Below are 26,768 nucleotides of genomic sequence, written 5' to 3'. Positions count from 1 at the left end.
GGGGCGCCAGGGGGGGAGTGGTTTGCCTTGCCTGCTGCCTGTATATAGAGAAGACAGAGGGTGACAGAGCAGATCCTGTGTGTGAGAGAGAGGAACAGAGAAAAGGGAGACTGACTTTTTACCCAAAAACTCTCTACCTGTGAAGGACTTCCTGAGCAAGACATCAACACAGCTCTGCAGTTTTCTATCGGATTTAAAAAAACCCTCTGATTTCTCTCTCCAAACAAGGTAAAAGAAATTGTTTGCTTTCTTCGCTTTTCCCTCTCCCTCTTCTCTCCAGGCAGGTGCAGGCTGAACGTCACAGCGTGGCATACACTTTTCCTTATGTTACCATAAATATCTCTCTCTTTAGTCAAGTCTTAACTGTTACTACATATTTACTTTATAGGTGTCAGATTGTAGGACACAACATTCACAAGGTTATTAATAGATTTGACAATATGAGTGGGATACTGGTGAGATTTTTTTTTTTTTTTTTGCGAGAGGTTATTGAGTCCAGCGAGTGTGTGGCTGCTCCTCTTGTGTAATTCAAAATGAGACTGATAATGCACCAAGACCTAATCCCTTCACTCACCTGTTGAGGTGCGAGCCTCATTAGACACCTGTGCGGCATTAAAAATGTTCTCTGTTCTCCGCTGCCTTGACCTGGTGGGTGTTTTTGAAAATAGAGCTGGACAGAGAATAGTCAAGGACTGTGTGGAAGGACTTTTTACGAATACTATACTGAGCCAGGAAGGCTGGTTTATCTGGTGGGTGGTGCAGTGATATCTCAAAGTTCAGCTGTGTGAAGGAAAAAGTGTGGTAATAGTGCATGTCTAAGCAGGAGGAATTAAAAGTTTGGTTCACCCAAATTTTCAAGATTTTTTCACTCACCCCTAATTGTATCTATCCACACAGATAGTTTTAGTTTTAGATAGTTAGTTAATATCTGATGCCCACAGCATTGAGTTACAACATGTTGATCATGAAAGTACTTTCACTTTGCCCACATTGAGGTCTGTGTGTTGTTCAGACTAGCTGGAACACTGTTTGTGGAAAAAAAGGTGCTACTGTTGAATTGATTCTCTAAAAACCAGGGAAAAATAAAAACAAAATTAACTAGATGGCTAGATACCACTAGGGATAAGTGAGAAAATACATCCATCATTTGTAATTTGGGGTTAATTTGTTCTAATTTAATTTGCTCTTGAGTGTGATATATTCAGTCTTTGCACACATACAGTGATGCTCAATTCACTGAGATCAAACCAGTTGAGTTTGTGAGTGTGGTCCTGAAGCTGGGATGACGGTTGAGCTGGATGACACTGACTTCTCTGATGCACCATGTGTGATGAGTATATGTACAGTATTTGAATGTGTGTAAGTTTTTGAACCATGCTAAGGGTTCATCTGTCCCGCAGCCACAGTTTGGGATCAGTAGCTTGGCCACAGCTGTCTGGAGCACTGATGGGCCATATGGCAGCTTCAATGACACTCTGTAAACCTCAGAGGCAAGACTAAAGGAGTGTATTATGTGCTGAAAGGCTCCAATGTTTGTTGCTCAGCATTAAATGCTGTTCCTTATTGAGCTGACCATATAAATCTGTTAGAAATATTGAGTTTTACAGGATATTTTGGCTAAGAAAATTAGATAATGTATTAAACTTATCATTGTTATCTCACATTATCTGAGAGCTACTGGGAGAATAAGGATGATTTTTGGGGTTAGTCACTCAACAAATGCTATTTTGTCTGTATAGGGAAGCTACTGCTAAAGTACTGTCAGCGGGCAGCATTATGATCAGCAGTTTGACCTAAAGGCCTCAGCAGCTCGTTCAGCAGACTGGTGGGTGTTTTATTGCACTGCTGCTTAGAGTCTGCCACAACAAAACACTTGTGTAAAGGAGGAGACCTGCCCATCCCATGCTGCCATATGCTTGTGTGCGTGTGTGTGTGTGTGATAGTGTGGTATGTGTGTGTGTGTTTCAACTAAAGGCGCAGTCATGCAGAAAACAGCACAGCAAAGATCTTTTCCGGAGCCCCCGCTTTATGTGCAGAGTGTCTATTGTGTTCTGAGATCTGATTGGATAATTAATGATGCTATTTATGTAAGCAGCAGGCAAACCCCTCGCCTTTATCCGGCGTCACATAGACCGCACCATTCTGTAACCTGAGACCAATAAACACACACACATACACATGGATGATTGTATGACCTTTGTTAAGCCTGAGAGTGAGAGTTTGGATCACTCACGCACACACACATGCACACACACTAAGTCTGGTCACTGAAGGAGTTTCACGTGTATATACACACACTGGAGAGTAAATTGTTAAAGTTAAAACCAGTGGAGGGCTTTTTCAAATCTGAATCACTGACACTGTGGCCAGATGGAAATATTCCTTATCACAGTGTATCACATATAAAGTTGGAGAACAGGTGACACATAAGGTGAAATGTCCCTTTAATAGTAGTCTGTAAACAGTGTTTCACATTATTGTTTTTTCAAATTAGCCCTCATCCTCTCTGATTTGTTCTTAAACGCTCATTTCAAGATTATTGATACCAGAGTCTGCAGCACAAGTTTGTTCATATTCGTTTCTGCGACTGTGTTTAACAGGCATTTAAAGTAAATACATAAATTCCCCCTGTTTAGATAAACCTCATTGTCTCTGAGGTCAGTTATTACTGGATGTGGCTTGTGTCTGTTCACGCAGATAATTTCCTCAAGTGTGACAGATTAGTTTTGACAGCAGGACATTACTTTATTTCCGTTACTTTGATAACAACCTAATCTTGGATGATAATGTGGCTCCTTCATACTAGTAACTGTACTGGCAGGTCCCTCTGAGATAAAATATTTTATCACAAGTTGATCACAGTGCAGCTGCTTCAATATGGCAACCTGTGCTGCACGAATAAAAATAATACCAGCATTTATGAAGAAAAAAACCCAAACAGAAATATAATAAAATGTGGGACCGACACGTACATATGCAGAGACGTGAAATGACTGCTTCATGCATCATTCGACATTTAAAGAGCCCTGTGTTTCTATCATTGAACACTTGTTTTCCACTTTTTTTGCTGAGTGTATTTTCATATTTAGCTGCTGTTTGTCTTGGCTGCTTGAGAGGAAAGTTAGGAAAAAAAAATAAGCAGATGATCTCAAAGGATCATGTGGGTTTCTGCTTGGACCATTTGCTGGCCAGCTCTGTTTAAAGATATCTTTTGTGCGTATGTGTGTGTGTGTGTGTGTGTGTGTGTGTGTGTGTGTGTGTATGTGAGTGTGTATGTATGTGAATTTCATAGCGGGAAGTGGATGGTGTGTTGGCAGCAGTCATACCCCAATTATTCTGCTCACACTGTAACCTTTTCACCTCTTCTCCTGTGAAGTGTGAAGTATTTAGAGTGTCTCATCTTTGGAAAGCAAGCTGACTTTCACAAACATTTTCCACTCCATCATATAATTGTCCATAAGAATAAAGATTATAGATCTATTACCTGTATTATAAATATCTTATATCGCCTTCCCTGTCCTTTCCCTCTCACAGATTTATCATGAACCTCTTCCTGTTGACTGTGGCGGTGCTGCTCCTGGTGGCGGGAGAGGGAACTGCAGAAAGAATCCTGTCAAGAAGGACCAAAAGGGAACTTGCCAGTCCGCTCCATGTAGGTGGCATCAGGGACCCATATGGCTCGTACTGCCAGAGGAGAGGAGGCTGCTGCCCCGGCAGAGACGACCTGTGCACGGTGCCCTACCTGGACACCATCTGCTACTGTGACCTGTTCTGCAACCGCACTGTATCTGACTGCTGCCCTGACTTCTGGAGTCAATGTCTCGGTGTGGAGCCACCTTTCATTGGTAAGTAAGGCAGGGTGCAGAAGCGTGTTTGTGTGTGCATCGGTGAGTTTTACAGGAGTGTGTGTGGGCCTGTCGTGGTTTGTTAAGCCAGGCACAGCTCAGTCAGAGGAGCTAAGAACCCCACTGACAAGCTCTGTGCTGGACCACAATGCAAAGCAGCATGAGGCCTGAAAATGAATTACAATTACATACCTGCCCTCTTTCAACCTTACAAAACAGAAACATGCTTAAGATAAAGGACTACAAAAAATGTTTGAGGTGGGGAGCAGAGCTAAATCTCCAATTTGCTTTCAAAAATCAAAACCCTCCCCCCAATATCTCAAAATAATGTATTTATGAAAAAATACAAAAACAAAAATGGATCTATAGATAAATTGAATATTTCTGCCCCTCATTAATTTTGAATAAAGAGCAGTTAAATTAACAGTCATTACAGCCACTGAATGTGCAAACTGGCCCTTTTCGTGGCCGCTATTTTGATGCAGAACAAAGGAGTGACTGTTAAGGCTAGTGAAAAAAATAAGGCTATAGATAACTTTCAATTAGTAACTAATTAGCTCCACATTGTGTATTGTGTTTCTTAAGATGGACATATTGATAATCTCAGAAGGGAAGGCTGAAATTAAATATAAGAATATGGTGCAAGAGTAAAATAATAGACCCTCCCCTACTCTCCCAAAAAACATCCGACTACCCTCCCTTCAGGGAAGATTAAAAAGATAGTTTCCCCTTTTTCTAACCCCCCCCATTGCCCCCTGATAATTTTTGTACAGTCCCTAAGTGGATAAATTAAGATTTAGCTCATTTTCTCCAACTAGTTCATTACATTTGGCCTCCCTACACAGCTTTAGTGCCACTCTCCCAGAGCAGAGGTGTAAAAAGTGCCAGCGACAGCAGAGACCTACCTGAGAAAAGTGCAGGGAACAGTAGGCTTCTTATTAACCCAGACAGAAGGAAGGGGGGGGTGGATGGCGGGATGAATGGAGGTCAGGAGAAAGAATGTGGGCTATGTGGAGGGAGGGAGAGACAGACAACGGGTGCAGGACAGGAGGTAGAGGGGTCCTTGCAGGTATGTGTTCCCTGGACAAAAAGGTAGGGCTCATGAGGTGGGACGCACATATACAAGCTAATGCATGCACACACACTATGTGGTTGTGGACACATGTGCAAGAGTGTGCAGACACAGATATTTGACCACACAGTGACACAGCCTGGAGGAAGGCTTCGGCACTTCAAAAGGCGGCGGGATTTTTTTTACAATAGGCCGTTTTATCTTATCGCTGCCCTCCAGTCACAGATTGTTGCTGTCCATAACTCAATATCCAATGCTTTATTTACTGTAGCTGGACTCTACTCATTATGCTGTCAAAGTCACTATACAATTTTCTAATATTCACTCAGAAAAAAATGAACACGTCTTCATTGTGCTATATGAAATATGCCACAGCCACCTATTACATCAAATCACCATCAGTACAACAAGTTTCCTGTGTATAAAATTCTTTTCTATCAATGTGTAACTTGTCACACCTTGCAGCCCTGCCATAAATGAGCTGTGATAGACTGTCAGACAGCTGTGAGAGAAGAAGATGGGTATCTGAGGGCCCCAGTCATAAATCTTGCTATCTGCTCTGGGCCTCACAAAAGAGGCCAGGAAACCACCTCACACTGTAAATTCTCTGTCAGCTCATGCCCTAAATTCCATAAGAAATTCACACTGACAACACCTTGCATTGTAAATTACTGTAGGTTGTAGAAAAAAAGTCATTGTGAGCCTGTCACCAAGTCAATATAGTTTCCCTAATCTAAAGCGAGCAGGGTTCAAGCTTCAAGTGTAACGGGTTAAACTCATTCAAAAGGAATGCTACGGCTTTGTCACCGCCAGATTATTTTAGTATTTTGTGACAACAACAAAGGGGAATTTACTCCACCGCTGCAGCTTGTAAAGGTTGATGATTTTTTGGTGCTTAATTATGGATGTAATGGACTGGCTGCTTTTGAGGCCCTCCATCTTAATAGAGGTGGCGAAGTGGAGCGTAAGCTGGTTAAAGCATGACGAGGGCCCAGGAAGCCTGGGAAGGCAGGAAAGAAGCTAACGCTACATTCCTACACTGGATTACTGGAGCTCAGAACTCCTTAGACCTCACATATTCTGTGTGCACGCTCACACACAGACCTACAAACTGCGCGCACACACACACACACACACATACACACACACACACACACACTGAGAGAGTTACTATTAACACTTTTTATTGTGGTTGCAAGTGAAGGAATAAGGCCAGTGTGATTACATTATACTGATGCCTGTATATGTAAGTCTACATCTCTGTCTCTCATTTTTGTCTCTCTATTTGAGGCTTTCTTTGAGATTAGTGGCAAGATTTTTTTTTGTTTAGCCACATCAAATCCATGTATACTAAGTTGCCCCTCTTTGTCTCTTCTCAGGCACCTGCGAAAGAAATGGAAACAAGTTCTTTACGGGGCAAACATACAAAGAGAACTGCAATTTATGGTATGTAAACCCCTCTTTCTTCCCCCATCTCTCTCTTTCAACCTCTTAAGCCTGGGCTTCCCCTTAAATGTCCCTTTAAGTAGCTTAAAGTTATAAAAACATTTTTTCCATCACTGTTTGAGTGTTTCATCTATACTCTCTGTATCTACTTGTTCAAACACTTCACTGAAGCCATTTGATGCTTATAACATATAAAATGTTCAAGCGCACGAAGCTACATATCTATGCAACAGTTTTAACGAAGCAGATGTCTTGTGCATTATATTTCTCAAAATTTCACTCTGATGTATAGTACAGTACTTATTCTTAAAAAATTAATGATCTACTATAGAATTTAAAATACGGTTGAGTGGGTTTGAATAATGGTTGTCTGCACAACATATGTTTCTAATATGTTGCCACCAGTGGATTAGTGGGATAATATTTGCCTTTTATGTAATTTTTGATCAGTATCTTACATTTATCACATAATCTTCATATTTCCATTTACACAAACACACATACACTGCCCCTTCCTCTCCGTTTTAGCTCTTTGCCTATATGACAGTAATGAGATAGGAAGGGAACAACAATACACATATTTAGCAGATGAAGTGTTTTGTTAGCCTTAGAAATGTCCGTAACATCTACACCGAAACCTGAAGCATTTTACACAATAGGAAGCTGTAGAACTTTGCTCTTGTTGTTGTGAATGTTTGTTGAAGGAAAAAAATGTCCACATATTCTGAGTCAGCATGCTGTTGAGATTCAATTTTTATCTTGTCTATCTTTGTTATCTTTGTTATCTTTGTTGCTATAAAACTTCATGTGAAGAAGAGCCTGGTTGTCTGTCTCTGTCGCAGGACGGACAGTAGCTTCATAACTCAAAATAAATCAGAACAGGCCTCATCCTATTTCTTCAAATCTTTTAATAATGTTGTGTGAGTAACATAGCATATTTCATCTTTTTTCCCCTTTATTTAGTGCAAGATATGTGATTAACATGAAAACACATATGACACGGGACAGTACGAACAGAAGAGGCAAAGAGGACCAGACAGTAACCCATGATAACAATAACATGAATAAAGAAATAAATAAAAATAAATAGATAAAAGGTTGCATGTGGTGTGTGTGTGTATGTGTGTGTGTTAGTGTGGGTAGGCATTGTGTATGTTTGTGTGTAAGGATATAGAAGAAAGAGAGCAGAGGGGAGGAAAGAGAAGAAAGAAAAAGGAAAGCTACAGCGTTGTTATGGGGATCTCTGATTGGGCGTCAGGGTGGAACCAGGATGAGTCAGGAAAGAGTTTTATTTTATTTTATTTTATTTTTTCCTCTTCCCCTCCTCACTCCTATCCAACCACCTCTTTTTATAGTTCGTTTGCTTGTCTGCTTGCTTGCGTGTCTGTACTGTTGTGTGAGTAACATGCGTATTTAATCATAAGTGAAACAGATTTCCTCTTGAGCTTCCAAACTGCTCAGAGTCTACTACTTTGATAAAAATCCACTCTCATCTGATGTACAAAACTGAGTCTGGATATTGCAATACAGTGTCTTTTATCTTCATGGCCTTCTGCACCCTAGGGGCAACAGAGTTAAGTTGCTGTTGTCATTTTTCTGCATGATATAGACGGCAGTCAAGGCGATGTAGAACAGCTCTTGAGACACTGGAGGGAGGAGACAGAGGAGGTCAAATGAGTGAAGGCAGGAAGAAGAGTTATTGAATTCCTCACCTGCTCTCTACTTCAGTTTATCACATCTGTGTCATTCCTCACTCAGTCCCTGAGTGTGTCCACACTTGCAGACACGTTGGCAAATGTTGATTTAACATCCATTCGTACATCTGTAATATATTTATTTTAATACAACAAGAACACGCTGTGGCTGTTTGTCATGACATGTCTCGCCCATCCCACGCTGACCCCATCGATCTCCACATCATCTTTTTTAAGACTCGCAGCTGTTCGACTCAAGTAGCTGCGCTCTGTCAATTTGATAGGCCTGAAGTATGACTCTTATCAAGGCAGCTCAATTAGGTCTGACCTAAAGGAGCTGATGGGTGTGTAGATAGGCGTGAATGGAAGTCAGCCTGAGTTGATAAATGGCAGAGCTAATGTTTCTTCATGAGGAAAGACTTGTGGAGGTTGAGCAAACACAAGCTACGTGGTAAAAATAGCCTCCAGTGTTCCGGTTCAATAGAAAATAACATTTATGTGCTAACTCCCTCTTTCACCGCCACACAAAAGAGTCTTATGGACATATGCTATCACACGTGTATCTTAAGGCAATACACACGGACACTTGCATCACAATTTTGACGCAGAGGGACACACACACACACACACTCCCTTTTACACTCCCACTCTCTCCATTTATTAGCTTCCCAAATGTGCGTCCTCCCAACTGTTTTAGAATCAGGACTGCAGGCAGGGTGGAGAACAGGGTTTCCTCTTTGAGACAACAGGCGGCTCTTCCTCTTAAAAGTCTCTCATTAGCAGTGGTTAAGCCTCCACACGCTCTTATCTGTCCCACCTACTTGTCTAAACTGACCATTAAATAAAGGGCACCGAATATCGCAAATACAGCCAATAAAAACTGGTGCTTTGACGTCAGTGTCATAATCAGAATATAAACTTTATGTGTAACTACAGCATGATTGCAGCTTGAAATAACTTGTGGGCAGATTGTGTCAGCACTAGACATAGAAACACAGCACAGTGTGAGCGTGAAGTATTAAAACAACTCTTATGTTTTATCATAGTGTGCGTGTGTGTGTGAAGATGCACCACGATATGTGCGGCAGTCTTTTGTTGTGTTAATGGTTTCTCCAGCTGAGGCCTTTTCCCTCTCAGAGCTGTTGGCATCCTGATACAGTAGCTCCTTATCTGCTCCGAATGATCTGTAGCGTGGCGCCTCCTGCTCGCACCCGCAATCTCACACAGCCCAAAGGAGCAACTATCTATCCTTTGATTTGGCTGCGGTTCAGCTCTCTTCATGTACCTCAGATTGGCCAGCAGCCAATGCCAACTTGGGCTTTTTATGTTTCTGTACAGTTTTCCAGACTGTGTTGATAACATCATATCTGAACACACACAAACATGGCTCTGTTCCCACTGATCTGGCAGGATCGGTACATCTCAGGTGTGTATGTGTAGATAATATGTGTGAAAGTGTGTTTGTATGGTCTCTGAGGTGAAGAGGGTGTCTGCCCTCTAATAGGGAGTGTGACGGAGAATGTGAAATATGGCCGCCCACTGTCTTTGCAAACACTCATATTTCATTCTCAGTCACACTCTGTCCTCCTGTCTCCACGAGTCTGTCATTACGCCTGTTCCTGTGTGTGTGTGTGTGTGTCCGGTGTGTGTCCCATTCATTTACTGTGTGAATTTATTGCTGTTTTTGAACCACTGGCACTGCGCTGCATGCCTGTGTTCCTGCTGAAGCGAGGAAGAGGTGAGAGGTCATCGTCTCTTTCCTCCAATCGAGGCCATCAGACAGCCCTCTGTTGGGCAAACGGTCACTGGTTTAAACTCTGCTAGTGTGTAAAGTGTGTATGTGGGTGTGTACCCCAGCATTGTATTTACACATGTGACTCAGAGATCCAGCAGGGTGGAATAGAGTTTGCGATACACATTCTGTAGGTTTCAGTGTGACGAAAGAGGAATTTGGCCTCTTCATCATTGTGTGCTTGTGTGTGTTTAATGATCCTCTTGGGCAGGTTCCCCTCACTGTAAACACAATGTACAGTAGACTGAATGGGTGGCAGTCCATACATGCCTGTGTGGGAAACACCCCTCATACTTCTTCTCCCCGTAATGCACTCATTCATTATAATATTTCCAAAACAGCTGCTGACACTGTGGCTGACTGTAATACTCAATCATTTATAATGACTTTTTCAGTTTATTTATTCAGGTAGTCTTATTGAGATCAAGATATTACTTTAACAATTTACAGTCAAGTGACCAAGAAACCAAGAAAACACTGATAAAGCTTTAAAATCTCCAAATGGGAATGAAAGAATCTAGCTTGAGGTCTGTTTGCAATTCACTTAAAAGGTGCATAACATTTGTATTCAGTACTGCCAAGATTAGTAGACTTGTTGACATGTAGGTTAACTAGTAACATCTAGTATTTGGATGATGTACTGTAGTTACAAAATATTGGAAAAGAGATTGTTTTCAATGTTAAACAGTAGAGTCTTGAATGAATATTGTGAGCTGATTATCCCCCTTTTGTCAGTAACAAAGTCCATCCAACTTTTTGATAACGAGAGCAAAGATGAGTGTAAAATTTGTCATGACTGATAAACACACAAGGATATACTGGGTTTAAAATGTATGATGGAGCAACAAGACAGTAAACAAGTCTCTGTAGTTAAGTACAGACATAAAAGTTCACCCATCAAATTTTACAGTTGAGAAAAGATGTGTAAAAGTGCATGCAGGCATTTTAAATCTTTTTTTAATATCATTGTAATTATATAGTCATCAGTTTGGAGTTTCATTTTGTCTTAACAGCTGCTTTTTGGGATTATATGGGATGAAATATTCTGAAAATGGTCAAAGTTTCAGCAAGTTTATGGGACTCCGATGAAACTTAGGAACAGTAAAATTTTTAAGCAATTACCTTGAAGTATCAGTGGTAGATAAGCTTAAGTCATGTGAAAGGTTCCTTATCATTGACAGTCTGTGTGATTTGTTTGCTGTCTGTCTGGCTACACAAACACACGCACACACGCACACACCACACACACACACATAAAATCCTTCACAGTGAGTCATCATAAAGTACACAGAGCACAGGTCTCTATTTTTGAGCATCCCCGAAGTAAATGTCTGAACGTCATCATTAATATCCTGCTTTCTTATCCACTCCGTCATCTTGACTTCTACAGTCGCTCTTTCTTCTGACTAAAAAAGGATTTGCATTCTGCAGCCTTAAAAGGCTCATGTTCCCTTTAACCTCACTCCCTCGTTCTGTGTTTCCCCACTATTTTCCAGCTTCTGACGTTCTCCTCTCATTTAATTTCTTATTTAGGAATTCCACTGAGTCCCGGCATATTTGCTCCCCTTCGAGATAGCTTCTGATTTCACTGACCTTAACATGAATATTGAAATAAATTACAGCTGTAACGGAAATGCTGTGTTCAAATTAGTCATGATTGTTTCTCTCCTCTGTAGCACATGCGGGATCACAGGACGCTGGGAGTGTGAGCAGAATGCCTGTCTGATGGAGCCTGACATGATCCATGCTGTCAACAGAGGAAACTATGGGTAAAAGACACAAAAATGCACACATTAACATGCATTTGATGGTATACAATAATATATTTCCCACTCATGGTTATAAACATGTCTGCTTTCTTCTTTTTCTACATCTGTTTTGTGCTGTCAGGTGGAAGGCAGCTAACTACAGTCAGCTCTATGGCATGACTCTGGACGAGGGGATCCGCTACCGCCTGGGGACTCAGAGACCCTCCAGGACTATTATGAACATGAATGAGATCCAGGTACAGGGCAGTCCTTTTCAAAAAACAGCAGTCCAAAGAGCAATACTTAGTGCTTAGAGAATACTTAGTGGCTTGGTGGGGTGGTCAAGTTACTGAACACACAAGTATAAACCAGTGTTGGTGAAGTGCCCTTGAGCATGTCATTGAATCCTTGCCAGTTCCAGTGTTTCTGTTTTGTATCTGACCTCTGAACTCCGACTTTGTTTTAAAAAGGGGTTAAGAGAGAAGAAATCTTCCTACAGGGACTGGTAGAATATCACATTACAAACCATGGTTTTCCCCTTAGGATTCCACTTAAGTAGCTTTAAAGTTACATCACATTCAATGTATCTCCAACATTTCACTGAAGATTTATAATGCTTCAAGCCCAAGATGTCATGTTTTTGCAGCTGCAATGTTACATTAAATATTCCGTATTTCTTGTGCATAATTCTGCACAAAGTTCCCCAAAATTCAGGCTGACATAAGTTAAAGCTCTGTGTATTTAAAGAGTGTTTGTAATGATGGACCCAACAGTGAGGTAAAAGGGCCAATAAAACATTGTTTACTCATTTTTAATCCCTTTAATGAAATCACTTCCTTTTCACTGGGCATGGTAGACAGAAAATGTACCAAACTTTTTCTGATGTTTTGAAAAGTGAATAGTAAGCTGTAATGATAACACATCATTACATCACATTACAAAATGCAATATATTCAACCTAAATTTTTTTTTTTTTCATTTGGTCAACCAATGATTTAATCAACCATTTTGAGCAATTTTTGAGCGATCAAGGTCAATGTCTTATTCTTGAACTCAGCTTTTCAACTAATTACATAATTACACAATAAAAATATTATATTGTACTGTATGCAAATCAGTCAGAAGTGTGTGTGTGTGACAGATGTAGGGCAGATATGTGGGTGTTGGGGGGTTTGTTGTTGGAGGGAGGCAGGAAGTTCTGTCTGCAGGTGAGAATGTGGAGAAAATATCAATGGCTACAGTTGCTGTCGTTGTTGCGGCTTTTCAATTGACACTTTGTTGGAGCTTGCGATTTTGTGATATGCAGGTTTAACAACTGCTACAACAAGGGAGCGCTGATCAAAAAGTTTTTCACCTAATTATGGTGGCTTGTTGGTATGCAATGGCGTCTCCATCTTGAACCTCAGCCCATTCTGATTCGCTCAGTCTTTGTTTACATTTTACCCAGACAGATTACATTAGACTGAACCAAAACCTCAGACAGAGAAGATGGAGGGGATGGTGGCTGCTTGGAGAATAAAGAGCAACCTCTTTCTCAGTCTACACCCCTCTTCTGCCCTCCATCCTTTGCTTCATCCATCCACAGCCCCCCAGCCCCCCCCACACCTTAACTTTTCCCAGCATTCCACAACTTCTTCTACCCGAAAACCTCACAACTCCCCCTCCCTCTTCTTCCGCCGTTAGCATGTCCCTACCTGTGCCAGGAACCAGATCAGAGCCCATTCATAAATCTCTCTCCATCTCTTCTTTCCTGTCTGTCTGCAGAATCATGTGCAAGGGATGGGAAATTCATGAATGAATTTATTACACATGCACACACACATTATCTTTGCAGCCATTGCTCCTCTTTTATCACACCTTTTGGTCAGGTGTCTACATGTTTGGACTTTGACTTTTCACAACTGCAAATCTCTGACCAGCAGCACATTCCTTAGTTATGTATCAGGTGGTCAGTGTTCTGAATACATCACTATTAATCCAAGGAATGTGGTGCAGGCAGCCAGGCTTTTTGTGTGAGAGAGGGGTAGTCATTTGTACAGAAGTGTGTGCTCCATTATCACACATAACTGAGAGTTTAGGGGCACATCCAACCTCGAGTGGAGACTAATAGATTGACCATGTTTGGCATGTGAAAAGCACCTGTGGGTGAGGGTGCACTATCAGGAAAATATTTGCACTCTATCATGGGTGACTCCCTCTGATTAGGATTTATTATCACAGTGATATTGGTATCCTACATGGATGCCTCCTTGAAGAATGTGAGTTCACTGTGTCCAAATGACGCATTAGATTTAAGACTGATATAACTAAATGGCCTCATGGTTTCATGGTGGGGACCAGGATCAAAGGTTTCCGTCTATTTCACAACGTCAGAGATCAACACTGGGCCAAATGGTCCTAATCGTCTGTGAATAAGTCCCTTCTACTAGAGGGTTGATTAGCAGACTTATATAATCTGCCTGCCATCTAAACTTGTCATACAAAAAGCCATCCACAAGTATTTTAATTGCAGCCGTTCGTTTGTGTTCTGTTGTGTGCAAACAATAACGATGCACCACCTGACACTAAACTCACACACGTCTCACTACTAGATCTTTATGTTTGCTCTATTTTACTCTAAATCCCTGTTTTCACTTATAAATTAATGTTTTCTCAGTAAGAGTGTTGTTTGGTCTTCATGACTAGGATTTTATGCTGAAGCAGGACTGTATAAACTGTCTCTCTAACTTTTTCTCCATTTGTTCTTCTGTCAGATGAACATGGATCCTCAGAGTGACCGTCTGCCGCTCTACTTCAACTCAGCAGAGAAGTGGCCAGGGAAGATTCATGAACCACTTGACCAGGGCAACTGTGCAGCTTCCTGGGCTTTCTCAACTGCAGGTAGGTCCTCAATAGAATAAATTGAGAATTTTTAGGGAAACGTACGGTATGAGATATCATAAAACAGGAAAGAAAAAAAAAAGAAACTTCTTTTGCCCTTTTTGCTGCGATGCTGGCAGGTTTTGTAGTCAAAGTTTTGACCACAAAAGGTCTTCCTCAGGTTTGTGGTTGAAACGTTGCCATGTCCATGTAGAGAGAAAAAAGAATTGGGAACGAGAGAGCAGTGTCAGTGAAGTATTTTTTTTAGTTTTTCTGTGCAGATATTTGTTAACCAGCACCTGCAAAGGATCTGTGTGTGTGTCTCCTGATGATTAATTGTCATTTGTTATCATATTTTAGCTTGCTGAAGACCTCCAGTTACAAAATAGTAACAATCTAGAGGATAAAATCCTTAAATCTTTTGATTTAATTATAGAGCAATCACTTAACGTTTGAAAAGGTTTTGGGCATGAAACAATAATAATGTTGTCTATTTTTTTCACTAGCTGTGGCATCAGACAGAATCTCGATCCAGTCAATGGGTCACATGACTCCTCAGCTGTCACCACAGAACCTCATTTCTTGTGACACACGAAACCAGGGAGGTTGTGCTGGGGGACGCATCGATGGGGCCTGGTGGTACCTCCGACGTAGAGGGTAAAGACTTCCATTTGTATGATCTAGCAACAAAAAACAAATGCTGCATGCAAATAAGTAGTGAATACTAAAGATTTGGTCCATCTTTCCAATTCTCCTCTCACAGAGTGGTGACAGAAGACTGTTACCCATACCTGCCACCACAGCAAACACCAGCAGAGATCGGCCGTTGTATGATGCAGAGTCGCTCGATTGGCCGGGGGAAGAGGCAGGCCACGCAGCGCTGCCCCAACACACACAACTACCACAATGACATCTACCAGTCCACACCACCCTACAGGCTCTCATCCAATGTAAGCAATGCACAAACAGAGATAAAAAAGAGATGTAAGATGCACACATACACGCAGGTATTCTAACTCACCCACAAATATACGATCCACACCTCTCTTACATCAGTTTAAACCCCAACCATCATAACAAACCTTTAATTTCCTGTCAGCACTGAGCTTTCATAAGCTTGCTCTACCTTTTTCTGACTCCCTCGTGCTACAGTAGACTGTAATCTCTCTCACGTGTTTATTACAGTATGTGTTTTTGCACACTTTCCTCATGCATACTTGACTCTCTTGTGAATGAACATGGGAATGTACAGGATTAAGTGCTGGAAAGCAGTCTCCAGTGAACCCATGAAGGGCAAGAAGTTGTCTTTTACCTGCAGTTGGCAACTTTCTCGGTCCTGGCAGTTGTTAGGAGGGTGACTGAAATATAATACAGAATTATAAAGTAATCTATTCTGATTACCACTTTGCCTCCAAATATATGAGTGAATCATACCAATTTGCAGACATCACTTGGGATAGCAGCATAAGCATTATCTATTATGAACCAGCATGAGTCAGTTGATATTGTCCAATAGTAAATAGTGACTGATTAAGAAAATACAGACAACTGTGCTGTATTATTAGCGACATTAGTATATATCAGTATATATTGCACTGCAGTTATTCACAGCAATTGAGAGGTAAATAATAAATAAGTAAACATTTGAAAGTTAATGTGAGAATAGTGTGTAAACTTTATTTTTACAATTAAAAGCTTGATCAATTTGAGAAAAATCCGTCCTTCATGTCCGCTTCATGGACCCCTGCCTTTCCTTTGCAGAGTATCACATAACATTCACTAAAACTATTTCCAGAAGCCATCTCTGCATGCAGCTACTCGCATCTCTTCCATCTCAAGTCGACCACTGAGCTGCAGCCAACGTGTGGTTTATCAGCCAGCATCCATCAATGCTAAATGATGGCTAATGCCTCTCAAAATCATTACAGCCTGTTGTTTCTGCTTCCTGATGGCCTGTGAAGTCAATAAGCCAGGCATTAAGACCGAGGGGCCCCGCTGGACTCAATCTTATTATCTGACTCTTAACATCCAGGGGGTTGTTTTCATCCTCTCCATTTCACTGACATGTAATGATCTCTCTGTCTCTCTCTCTCCTCTGCCTATAAATCATTCCATCTATCTTTCTTTTCTCTTAGGAAAAGGAGATTATGAAGGAGATTATGGATAATGGCCCTGTGCAAGGTAAAGTGATACCTTTTTTTTGTGTGTGTGTGTGTGTGCTCCTTAAATAGACTTGTAGATAATATTTTAATGTTGACATTTGCTCCCAAGTGAGTGTTTCTTTTTAAAAATACACACAACACTGCACTCCCGAGGGACAAGCAGAAAAACACACAAATTTTCCAAACATGTGCGCCTCAAAGTCTCGTGTTGGGTATCTGACCTCTCATGATGTCATGTTTGACCTCATGATCCTGATGGTTTTGTCCCGGGTTTCAACTCTGACCCCAGTCACCTGGTCAAAAATGATGGGCCTTCATGTCAGTATAGTGGAGCTGACCTTCCTTTACTAGCATGCCTCACTGTCTGGTGCCCATCTGGACCATTGTCAAGTACACTTGAATAGAGGAGTCACATGTGTGTGTGTGTGTGTGTTTTCTGAGATTCTCTGTGAGTCTGTGCCAGCCTCTTGTTTTATTGTTTAGAGGTCCACGAAGACTTACTGGCTTCACATCAACTTTACTTTTTGCCTTTGTGTCTCTGACACAAAGGCATAGAGGTGTGTGTTTGTGTGTGTAATTGCTCATTGTGTATCATTCTATGATTTGTTGATAAGAGGGGAGGTACAAACTACTGTTCTCAACCAGGGAACACTGAACTCAGGTATACCTCCAAATAAGGGAAATTCTTAGCTGTACATCCGGAGAGATATTCCCATTGAGCTGGAATAGGAAAGTCACATGGAGTTCAGTTTTGAAGCTCACACCAGTGAACACATGTACACACACAGCTGCCTTGTCTGATGTCTGGGTGTGTGTGACTCTGGGGAGAAATTGGAATTTGTGTTTGGCGAAATTAGGAAATTACTTTTAGATTAATCAAGGCTTGATTTTTATCTTTAACTGCCCACAATAGATTCAGCAGCCCTTATAAAGTAAAGTCATATTATGTGTGTGTGTGTGTGTGTGTGTGTGTTATATCCACCTACTAATTCTCCCTGTTTGTTTGTTCTTGCAGCTATTATGGAGGTCCATGAGGACTTCTTTGTCTATAAGAGTGGGATCTACAAACACACTGACGTCAGCTTCACCAAACCTCCACAATACCGCAAACATGGTACACACTCAGTCAGGATCATTGGGTAAGTTACCAATGTAACACTACAGTGCACTTAATGGTTGCCTTGTTTTGTGAAACCACCAGCCTATTGGTCATAAAAAGGCCCTAAGTAGAGGTTTTGTTCTTTACCCAAACCTGACTGGACTCAACATAAACACTAAGCTAGGCTTTCATATTATGCCTTTGTGCTCTGTAATAAAAAGTTTTTCTTTATTTGGAGCGGTGATGAGGATGAAAATCCACATGTCATGTCACACAAAGTTTACATTTGCCTGTTAAGTGAATGAGGACTGGATAAAAACATCTGTCTTCTCTCATTATGAACCTGGTGTCCATGTGTCTGGCTTCACTGTTGCTACATGCTCAACAGATGCCATTTCAGCAGAAAAAGTGTTTCTAAAGGATGAAACAGGTTTTAAATGAGTTGGTCCTGGTAACAGACTTGAATTTTGTGAGCCTCATCAAAACCTTACTAGTCAAGAGTGTACCTGTGAATAAGCTTCCCTCCCAGTCTATTGCTCTTAAAGACACACCTTGGCTCCAGTCCTCCATCTGCCCCAGACAAGGCCCCCTCCCCCTTCCTCCTCTATCTAGTAACTTCAGCGACCACAAATATGCAGACGGGCAGACGGCTGACACACCTGGATTACCTGCCCCCACCCTCTGTCTCTCTTTTCTCCTTGCTTTCTATTCGCCACATCTCTTCGCACTCTGTGGGGTCTCCATCATCGCTCCTCAATTGGCCGTCTGACTCACTGAATGCAACCGCTTCCTCTTTTTTTTCTCTTCTGCACATCCAAGCCAAGATACTCTTGTTATCATTTAGACTATCCCCACACGGACAGGTAGTTGTTTGCTGCAGTTTTTGGCTGGACCGGTCACGGACCCCAAATGTCTGTCCATCACTGACTGACTGACTGACTGAGTGGTGAAGTTACACCATTTACACCAGTTTTCCCCAATTACACCAGTTTCCCCATTGGCCATTGCTCTTTTAAAATGAACCCCTCAGTGGGACTGAGAGTGAGCACAGCCTCCAGATAAGTTTTAAAAAGACACATTTACTGAACAAAGCATCACATGGAGGCTCTCACACTGACAGGAGCACCAACCTGCGCATACAAGAGATGCAATGGATCCATTTTAACAGCTTGCACGGTGGCTAGCAGCTAGTTAGCATGGCTAACATCATTAGCATAGCTGTGCTGTGCGGTGTGCAGCCCATAGACTGTATGAAAATAAGGTGTAGCCGAAGTGTTTCTGGTTTAACAGCACCATTCTGGGCAGGTAACAAGTGTGTTTATGGTGTTTGTGTGCTCTGAAAGATGTCACAGTGCGGATATAAAGTCACACAGCTGACGGACTGTTAGCCTAGCAAGCTAATCCTACGTAAACATATGGACGAGACCATATGTTTACAGATAGAAACAGATGACAGAGCAGGGGGAGTCAACAGATAATTAGAATACTCATAATTAAAATTAAAATCAGTTTTCTTTCAAATCAAGCATCTCAAGATATGAGTGGAAAGTATTGTTCTGGCAACTGCAATTATACCCTTTTTTTGACTCAAACATTGCTTAACCATGTCATGTGATATGCTACTTTAGTACACATTAACAACAAATATTACTGGGACCACTACAGAAGATGAACATTTTATATCCAGGAATTCACATTGTAGACACTACCACTGACTATCCCTGTAACACTGACTATACACTGTCTAGCCATATAGGTTTTGACCTAGTCTTGTTATGTGTCGGAGGGCAGTGAGAGGCCAGCAGAGGTTTTAACCTGTAAAAAGTCTTAAACATCCTTTTTACTTGTAAATATTTGACAGTGTAACTCATCCAGCTGGTGTCTGTTGTAGCAATGATAGGTTGCTGCTCACTAATCTCACTTTCTCGAAATGAGAAAAATAAGCAGCTACCTTGTAATGGGCCCTATAAGGGGGGCAAAGGAATGTGTTTTTGTAAGCATTTGACTGTACCTTAGCACCATAGCGTTTGAGCTTGTCTCTGACTTGAATAACAATTTCTAAAAAATCATGAAAAACTCCAGACAATGTAGTCGAGAGCTACGATAAAAGCAGCCTCTCTTCTTTTATCTGATCGGCCACTGATGAAGACAAAACACACAAAAGGATCCTCCGCTTCTCCTGTCCCTTATTGTGTGCATGTCTTGCACGTTCTGTGTATTTTATGTCGCTTCCTTTTATGACATCAAACAATATAGCATGTATTGGCATGTGCATGTCTAACCTGTACTTAGCATGTTTAAATAACATACTTCAGTAGCATGCACTGTTCATAAATGTCTTCATGCAAAACTGTGAACATGTTTGTACACCAGGATCACACTCTATGGGCTGTAATTATGTCTCTATACCTTTAGTATGTCAATAAACTGTGGAGGTATGCAGGGTGTGAGATGATGCTGAGGATGAGGATTCCCAGTTCCCTGAATGCCTCCTGCTCTTTGGCTCCTTCTATTGACACTGTGATTCCTCGCCACTCTGGATGAGTGGATGTACCAGAGACACGGGTTTAGGGATGGATAGGGTGAAAGGGGGGAGTCGGGGAACGTAGTGTTTTGAGCACCAACCTGCCAGCCACAGGCATCAGTGTGTTTACACAGACCAAATCCCATAGCGGTGCGTTCCTTTAAGCCCAGAGCCTGGGAAAGTTTGTGGAAAGAGCATTGAGGTCCACTGTGGTGGAAAGGGCATTGTCTGGGCTGCTGATCCTGACTGCACCGGACAGAGAGAGGGGGATCAGTCCCCCGGAGAAGAGGTCAGGGGTGGGCTAAGGGGCGTTGGGGAAGGGCGGGGCACATGGGCACGACGGTATGCCCATCATTGTCCCCGAGTGAGCAAGCGAGCTGATTGGAGGCCAGATAAGAGATCAGCAGTGGTCCGATTCTGTTTGGCTCTGTCCATACCGATAAATATGCAGACAGGCAGGCATGCATATGGAGGTACAGAACCACACATACAGGTGCTTTTACACACAGGCACACATCCATCCAGAGTAGCCCAATCATCTCTGTTTCAGATTGTAACTGACATCTGTTGTTTATATAGCTGCCTTTAATGTGTCTTCTGCTGGTCAATGTGACGTCTGACTCCAGTCAGGGGAACACTGGACTAATAAAGTCACTTGCTGATAGAAGGTTGGCACTATCTGCCAGTGTTGTGGTGGCAGGCTACTGAGTTGGCAGAGTCTGAAACCAGCCACACTATTTCCCAGCATTCCTTTCCCTTATAAAAGACAACAAGCGATTTGGGCACCGGGAGTCTCCTGGGAAACCAAAGGCCCGGAGTGCAAAAACAGGATGGGAATCGGCTTTGGGAGAATGTTTTGATCATGACGAGCAGAAACGGCAGGCGTCTAAAAGTTGGCAGCTGCTAAGCTAAGACCAAAGTGCAAGGCATGATGGGAATTTATGGGTCTTTGCCAAGGTTTCCTGAGAACAAAGCTGCTGGCGAGCAAGAGGGTAAAGATATGCCTCGTATGTATTTTTGTGTTTTTAGGTTTCATCCTGAGTGTTGTTGTCTCCTTTCTGTGCATTGACGGGGTTGAGGTGGTGTTCACTTCCTCATAACCTCCCTCTCCTTCCTGTTTCGAATCTGGAGTGCGGAAACAACAGAGGAAAAGGGGAATTCCGTGTTTTTGGATTGGAATGGATGTAGGAGTGCAACAAGGCGGTGTCCAGCCATAAATACTCTGATTTCAGGATGTTGTAGACGAGATGAAAGATTTTTTCCCCACACTTGAACACTACTTCTACCTCTTCCTGCCTTTCTTTACTAAATAATTCCAAGCGTGCCCTAGGTGAACACATTCCTGAGGTGTTTACATCAGCGTGTTTCTTGGAAATCCTCTGTATTTAAAAATAGCTGTGCAACTCTGACACAGCTATTTTGACATTTATATTTGAGGACATTTTGTTGTGCTCTTTGGCTTTTCACTCTCATGCATGTTGGGTAACTATCCTCTTGGCTTTGTGCACCAGGTGGGGAGAGGAGAGACACTATGATGGGACATCACAAAAATATTGGGTAAGATATTGTTTTTTTTTCAATGTGCAAAACACACGTACATCTTTCTTGTCCAGGAGTCTAAAAACTGTACATACTGTGAACAGGCAACACTGTTAAACACTTATCACATAAGAAAAAGTATAGTATATTAGTATAGCAGTAGTACATTTCAAGACCAAACTGGATCTTAATTGGCTCAAAACTGTACTTTTTTTTAATGGAATACAGTTTTAAAGGGTGTGTTTAACAGTGTTGTTCAGTTTTTTTGTGCATGAGTAGGACCAGGTATATGCATTCTTGAATTAAAATATGGCACATCTGTAGTATCCTTAACTGTATTTTACATTCTTTGTAATATATTTCCTTTTCAGATTGCCGCCAACTCCTGGGGAAAGAACTGGGGAGAGAATGGCTACTTCCGTATTGCTCGTGGGGACAATGAGTGTGAGATTGAAACATTTGTGATCGGCGTGTGGGGCAGGATCACGATGGAGGACATGCACAACCATCATCACCACCATCATCGTCGTCGACACACTTAGAGACATCTTTGTTTTTATCCCACTGTAGAGTTGGTTGTTACCCCAGAGAAGAACCACACCAAGAGAACTTTATAACATCCCCTTGTACACCAAGCTGGCTGGGAGAGCCCAAAGCCCCCGTGCCCTCTCCTTTTACACCTTACTTTACTCTGGGGATCAATACAACTCCTCTTCTCCACCCTCTCTACCCCTTTAATAGAACAACTCTCCCCACTCCCTCTGTAACTCAAGATTTATGGCACCAAAAAACAAAGAAAAACTCAGCTAAGCTAAAGCTCTTTTATGTTGCCTTGCCTGGCGTCATGATGCCACATTACGCACCTCAGGTACCTTCTGTTCCAAAGACCACACTTCCCAGAATCCTCAGCATAACATCTGGTGAAACACGTTCATGTCAAGTTGGGTGATGACAGAAGGAGAGGCCTAATCTGATCTTTTTTTATTCTTCTTTGTGTTTCCTTGTCAACTTGAACCTTTAGTCTTTTCTAGCTCTAAATCTATAATCTAGACAGGCGGAAAAGATGAAATCTGAGAGCCAGATTATCAGACATCATACAGGGACATTTCCCTTTGAGAAAGACACACCCAGGTTAACTGTGTAACATGATAATATATCATAGATGACCTTATTGACATTTACCTGTCAGCTCTACACTTGCACAGTTCGCCTCATTCCCTCAGTTTTAGAGAGGACCCTTGTATAGAGATAGTAGCTGCAGGCAGTAGAGTTTCTCACACATTCCAGTAACGTAGAATCTGACACTGGAAACAATAAGAGATTTAGTGCGGAATATTAAATTACAAATAACTTTGGGATTTTAGGAGGACTTACAACAGCACTGATACTGACCAACAATCAAAAAGCAGTATAATTTAACAATGAAACAGGCTAAATCTTTGCCCTCCAATTACACGTTTATACTGGGCACAGTGTCAGAAGATGGGATATGATAAAATTAAAGAGCCATTGCCTCGCCAGGCAAACATATATCACTTGTTTTTGGCTGCAGGTGAAAAATGATTTAAAAAGTTGTCATGATGACCAATTTAATTAAATATTCTCTGACCCCACCATCCCATTAAAATAAAAAAAGATTGTAATGCCTTAAAGAAGCAGAGTTGTTTTGACCACTGCGAAAGAAAGATAGTGTTTGTGTATAGTAGTCTTAATTTGATCTGTTCTGTGCACACTGTTACAATTTGAGCTACAGATGGTATTTTTTTTGTCGCTGTTATATTTTAAAGTTTTATTTTACTACTTGTTTTAAGATGTACTGTATGTAGTAACTTTCATAACACACTCATCACTTGGTTGCTTTTCTGTTTGTGCTTCTACATAGTTGTAACTGTTTGGCCACAGCGAAGAGGGTGGGTGGGAGACTACTGCTGAAGTCCAGTCTGTGCTAGTTTGATGCATTTCACGTGTAATAAACATTTAAAGCCACTTCTAACAAATACTGAAACACCTGTACTAATCAAACAGGTTGCAGATGCCCTGTGTGACTTGGTAATGTTCTCATTTTTTTATTTTTTAGTGTATTCTGCTGGAACACTTAACATGTTATCAGCCGTGTGCCTTGCTTTGCTACAGCATCACAGCACTTTCTGATGTCTTTATTTCAATCGATTGCAGGCTGATTGAGGGATTTTCAGATCTTTTTTTTTGAGCACAGCCTGACTTGAAAAGGAAAGTACAGTATATTATTACCACTTGCCTTAAACTACATCCTGGTGTGCTTCGACTGTAACTTCAAAAGGCTTTTCCATTTTTATATCATCATGTCTCATGATCTTAAAGTCCTTCTATCGTCTCCTTCAGGCATGGACAGGCAGATAGACATAAAAGCAAAAAGAAATGTCCGGATGGACAGGCAATGTGCAATGTGTTGGAGGGGCTGTGGACAGATAAGCAGTTATTGCATGTTTCTCCTTCAATGTACTGAAACTTGCTTTCACTTTGAAGTGAGCGAAAGTAGAGAAAGATCAAGAGAAGCATATCAGCATACATGACAGGTTTACAATGAATGACAATACACAGAGAACAATGTGAAACAGAGCTCCTTGCCCTGAAGAGAAAGTGATTATGTCAATCTTCTGTTAGCAGAAAGAAGGAGATTCCTCACTTCTATATTTTCATCTGTGGATAAGTTGCTCCTTTACAAGAGAGACATAGATCAGTGGACAAAATCTTAGTTGCTAGATTGGCTTACATTCTCGTGTTGCACTCACTACCTGTGCAAAAATTTGTCTCATTTGTTTCATTACAATTGCGCATATTTTTACTAGTGAAGTTGGGAATCCTTTAATATTAATTTATACAAGATATTTCATGACCTCCCTGCTCAAGAGCAGCATCAACATGAGTACTGTATATGTTGGACAAACCAAGATCCCGTTCCCTAAATGCATCGTAGAGCTAAGATGATCCTAGTTCCATACAGTGTAACTTAGTGTAACAGGTGTATATCAGGGGCCAGAAAAAAGTGAGTTTTGTTATGCAGAAAGTGAAATCTGACCAAAGCTGGAATCCTTTTCTTATTTTCGATGTCCATTTCTTTTTGCTTACAGTTTGTTGGATTAACAGTCATTCGGGTTCATTGTTAGTTTGACCAAAATGCTCCAGATGACACTGAATTTGCAGAAAAGAAAAGAAAGATTCTCAAGGAAATATTTGTAAACACACTGAAGCGATTTAGTTATGATTATTTTTATGTACAATAATGGTTCAGATGTAACTAATTACACCCATATTACAATTATACTCAAATCTGTTCCATATAAATTTATCTAACTCTTTCAGCCAAACAGTTTTCTCCAACTACACAACCCCCTCCCCAGGAGCTGCAGCAGAAACCCACTCAGAAGTTGTGTATTTTATGAAAATGAACCACTCCATATCCACTGATGTGTAGACTTTATTTATGACAAGATGTGTAAATTATATACTTTTATTCCTCTTTGTTTTCCTGTGCAATGTTTTATTATCTATCTGTCTCTTGTATTGTGTACACTAAGTGTAATACCACATTAGTGTTCACCTGTGCGGCACAATAAAGTCTTTCCAAAAACCACAATCAGTCTCATTGTTACCATTTCCACTTGAAATATTACAGCTTGTATAGATGGTAGTGAAGGTATGCGACCTTTAGGAACATTTGGGATCAGTGAGCCACAAGGGACTGGGTGCAGGGTGTTCAGGGAGAAGCTCAATGGCACGTAGCCGGGTGAGATGAGGATAGTTATTATAAGACTCTGCTGTGTCAGCGTACTCTTCCATCACTTAGAGCGGTAACTCTGGCCAGCACTCAGTGGAAGACCAGGTCAAAGAGTATGCGCAAGTGGAAAAATCTTATTAAAATTATTAAATTAAATGATAAAATACTCTAAGAAAAACTGTATCATTAGCATAGTGCTTAAATAAACATAATTTCCAACAATTCCTGCTCCTTCATTCTGCTATTATGTGTAAAAGTATGTCCATGTGCCTCCATGTCTCACATAAACACCTGGGTGAACATCTGCCTCAGAGAGGGACAGCACTCTAACCTTAAAAATGGACACCCTCCTGTTTGAAGTGAGAGAAATTGCAGGTCTGTAAAATTAGCCATATTGAGAAGATTGTCACATATATCAACAGGCTCTGTGAGTGAAAACAACCAGATGTTCTCACTGACAGCATGCCGAACAAACACTTAGTTAATAGAAGGGCAAGTAGACCTGCTGTGTCCAGCACAGACGCCTTGGAGGGGTAACCTTAACCTTGCATTCCTGCATCGGGCTGTGTATTAAAAAATCACTCACCTATGAAACTGAGTACTTGCATTGTTCAACTCCGGTTATACTTTAACTTTAAGTATGCATTTGGCCTGGTGAATTTCTGTTAGAAGCACATGGATGAGCTGTTTTAAAAAGAAAACTTCTGTGTTGTTGCAATTTTACAAGTTTTACAAGTTTCTGCTTATATTCAGCCTTAAAAGTGTATTTTTCTCAGAGAAAGAGAAAAGTTGTTCACTTGTTCCACAGGTTTTCAGTGTGTAGAGTTGCTCTAATACAGCAGAATAAAGAAGATCATGCAACTAGAAAAAGAAAAACATAATCACATATTTTCTCTTTTATTGCATTAATATAAAAAAAGTTATGTTTTGATATGTAAATCATACTTTGATGCAAAATGAAACACCCCGCTAACAATTTGTTAACTTTTATGTGGGTAAAATAATATTTTCTCTCAAAACATTATGACATTCTTGTGAAGATATGTTTGCAACATGGTTTTCTGAGCTGATGAAAAGCTCAGGACTTTGACCAGAAAACTGCTTAATACTTTTCAATCTGTTATTATAATCTTTGACAAAAATTAGCTTGAAGTATTCAGTGTGGAGATAAAAAAAATATTGTGATAAAGGCTAATCATTTACAAATGGATGAGTGAAAATGTCACCACCA

General features: G+C 41.1%; 1 protein-coding gene across 1 annotated transcript; it reads left to right on the top strand.

The window, feature by feature from the left end:
• The first annotated feature begins 43 nt into the window (after positions 1-43).
• tinagl1 (tubulointerstitial nephritis antigen-like 1) lies at positions 44-25,396 on the top strand. Its single transcript, XM_067613112.1, has 12 exons — positions 44-228; positions 3,535-3,845; positions 6,297-6,363; positions 11,526-11,618; positions 11,740-11,854; positions 14,351-14,477; positions 14,963-15,113; positions 15,220-15,406; positions 16,592-16,637; positions 17,634-17,757; positions 21,753-21,798; positions 22,152-25,396. Exons 2-12 carry the CDS (start codon positions 3,542-3,544, stop codon positions 22,320-22,322), a joined length of 1,431 nt encoding a protein of 476 aa, XP_067469213.1. The 5' UTR covers positions 44-228; positions 3,535-3,541; the 3' UTR covers positions 22,323-25,396.
• Positions 25,397-26,768: the final 1,372 nt, after the last annotated feature.

Source organism: Thunnus thynnus, chromosome 15, assembly GCF_963924715.1.
Source record: "Thunnus thynnus chromosome 15, fThuThy2.1, whole genome shotgun sequence".
NCBI classification, from domain to species: Eukaryota; Metazoa; Chordata; class Actinopteri; order Scombriformes; family Scombridae; genus Thunnus; species Thunnus thynnus.
This window is presented reverse-complemented; position numbering and strand designations above follow the sequence as displayed.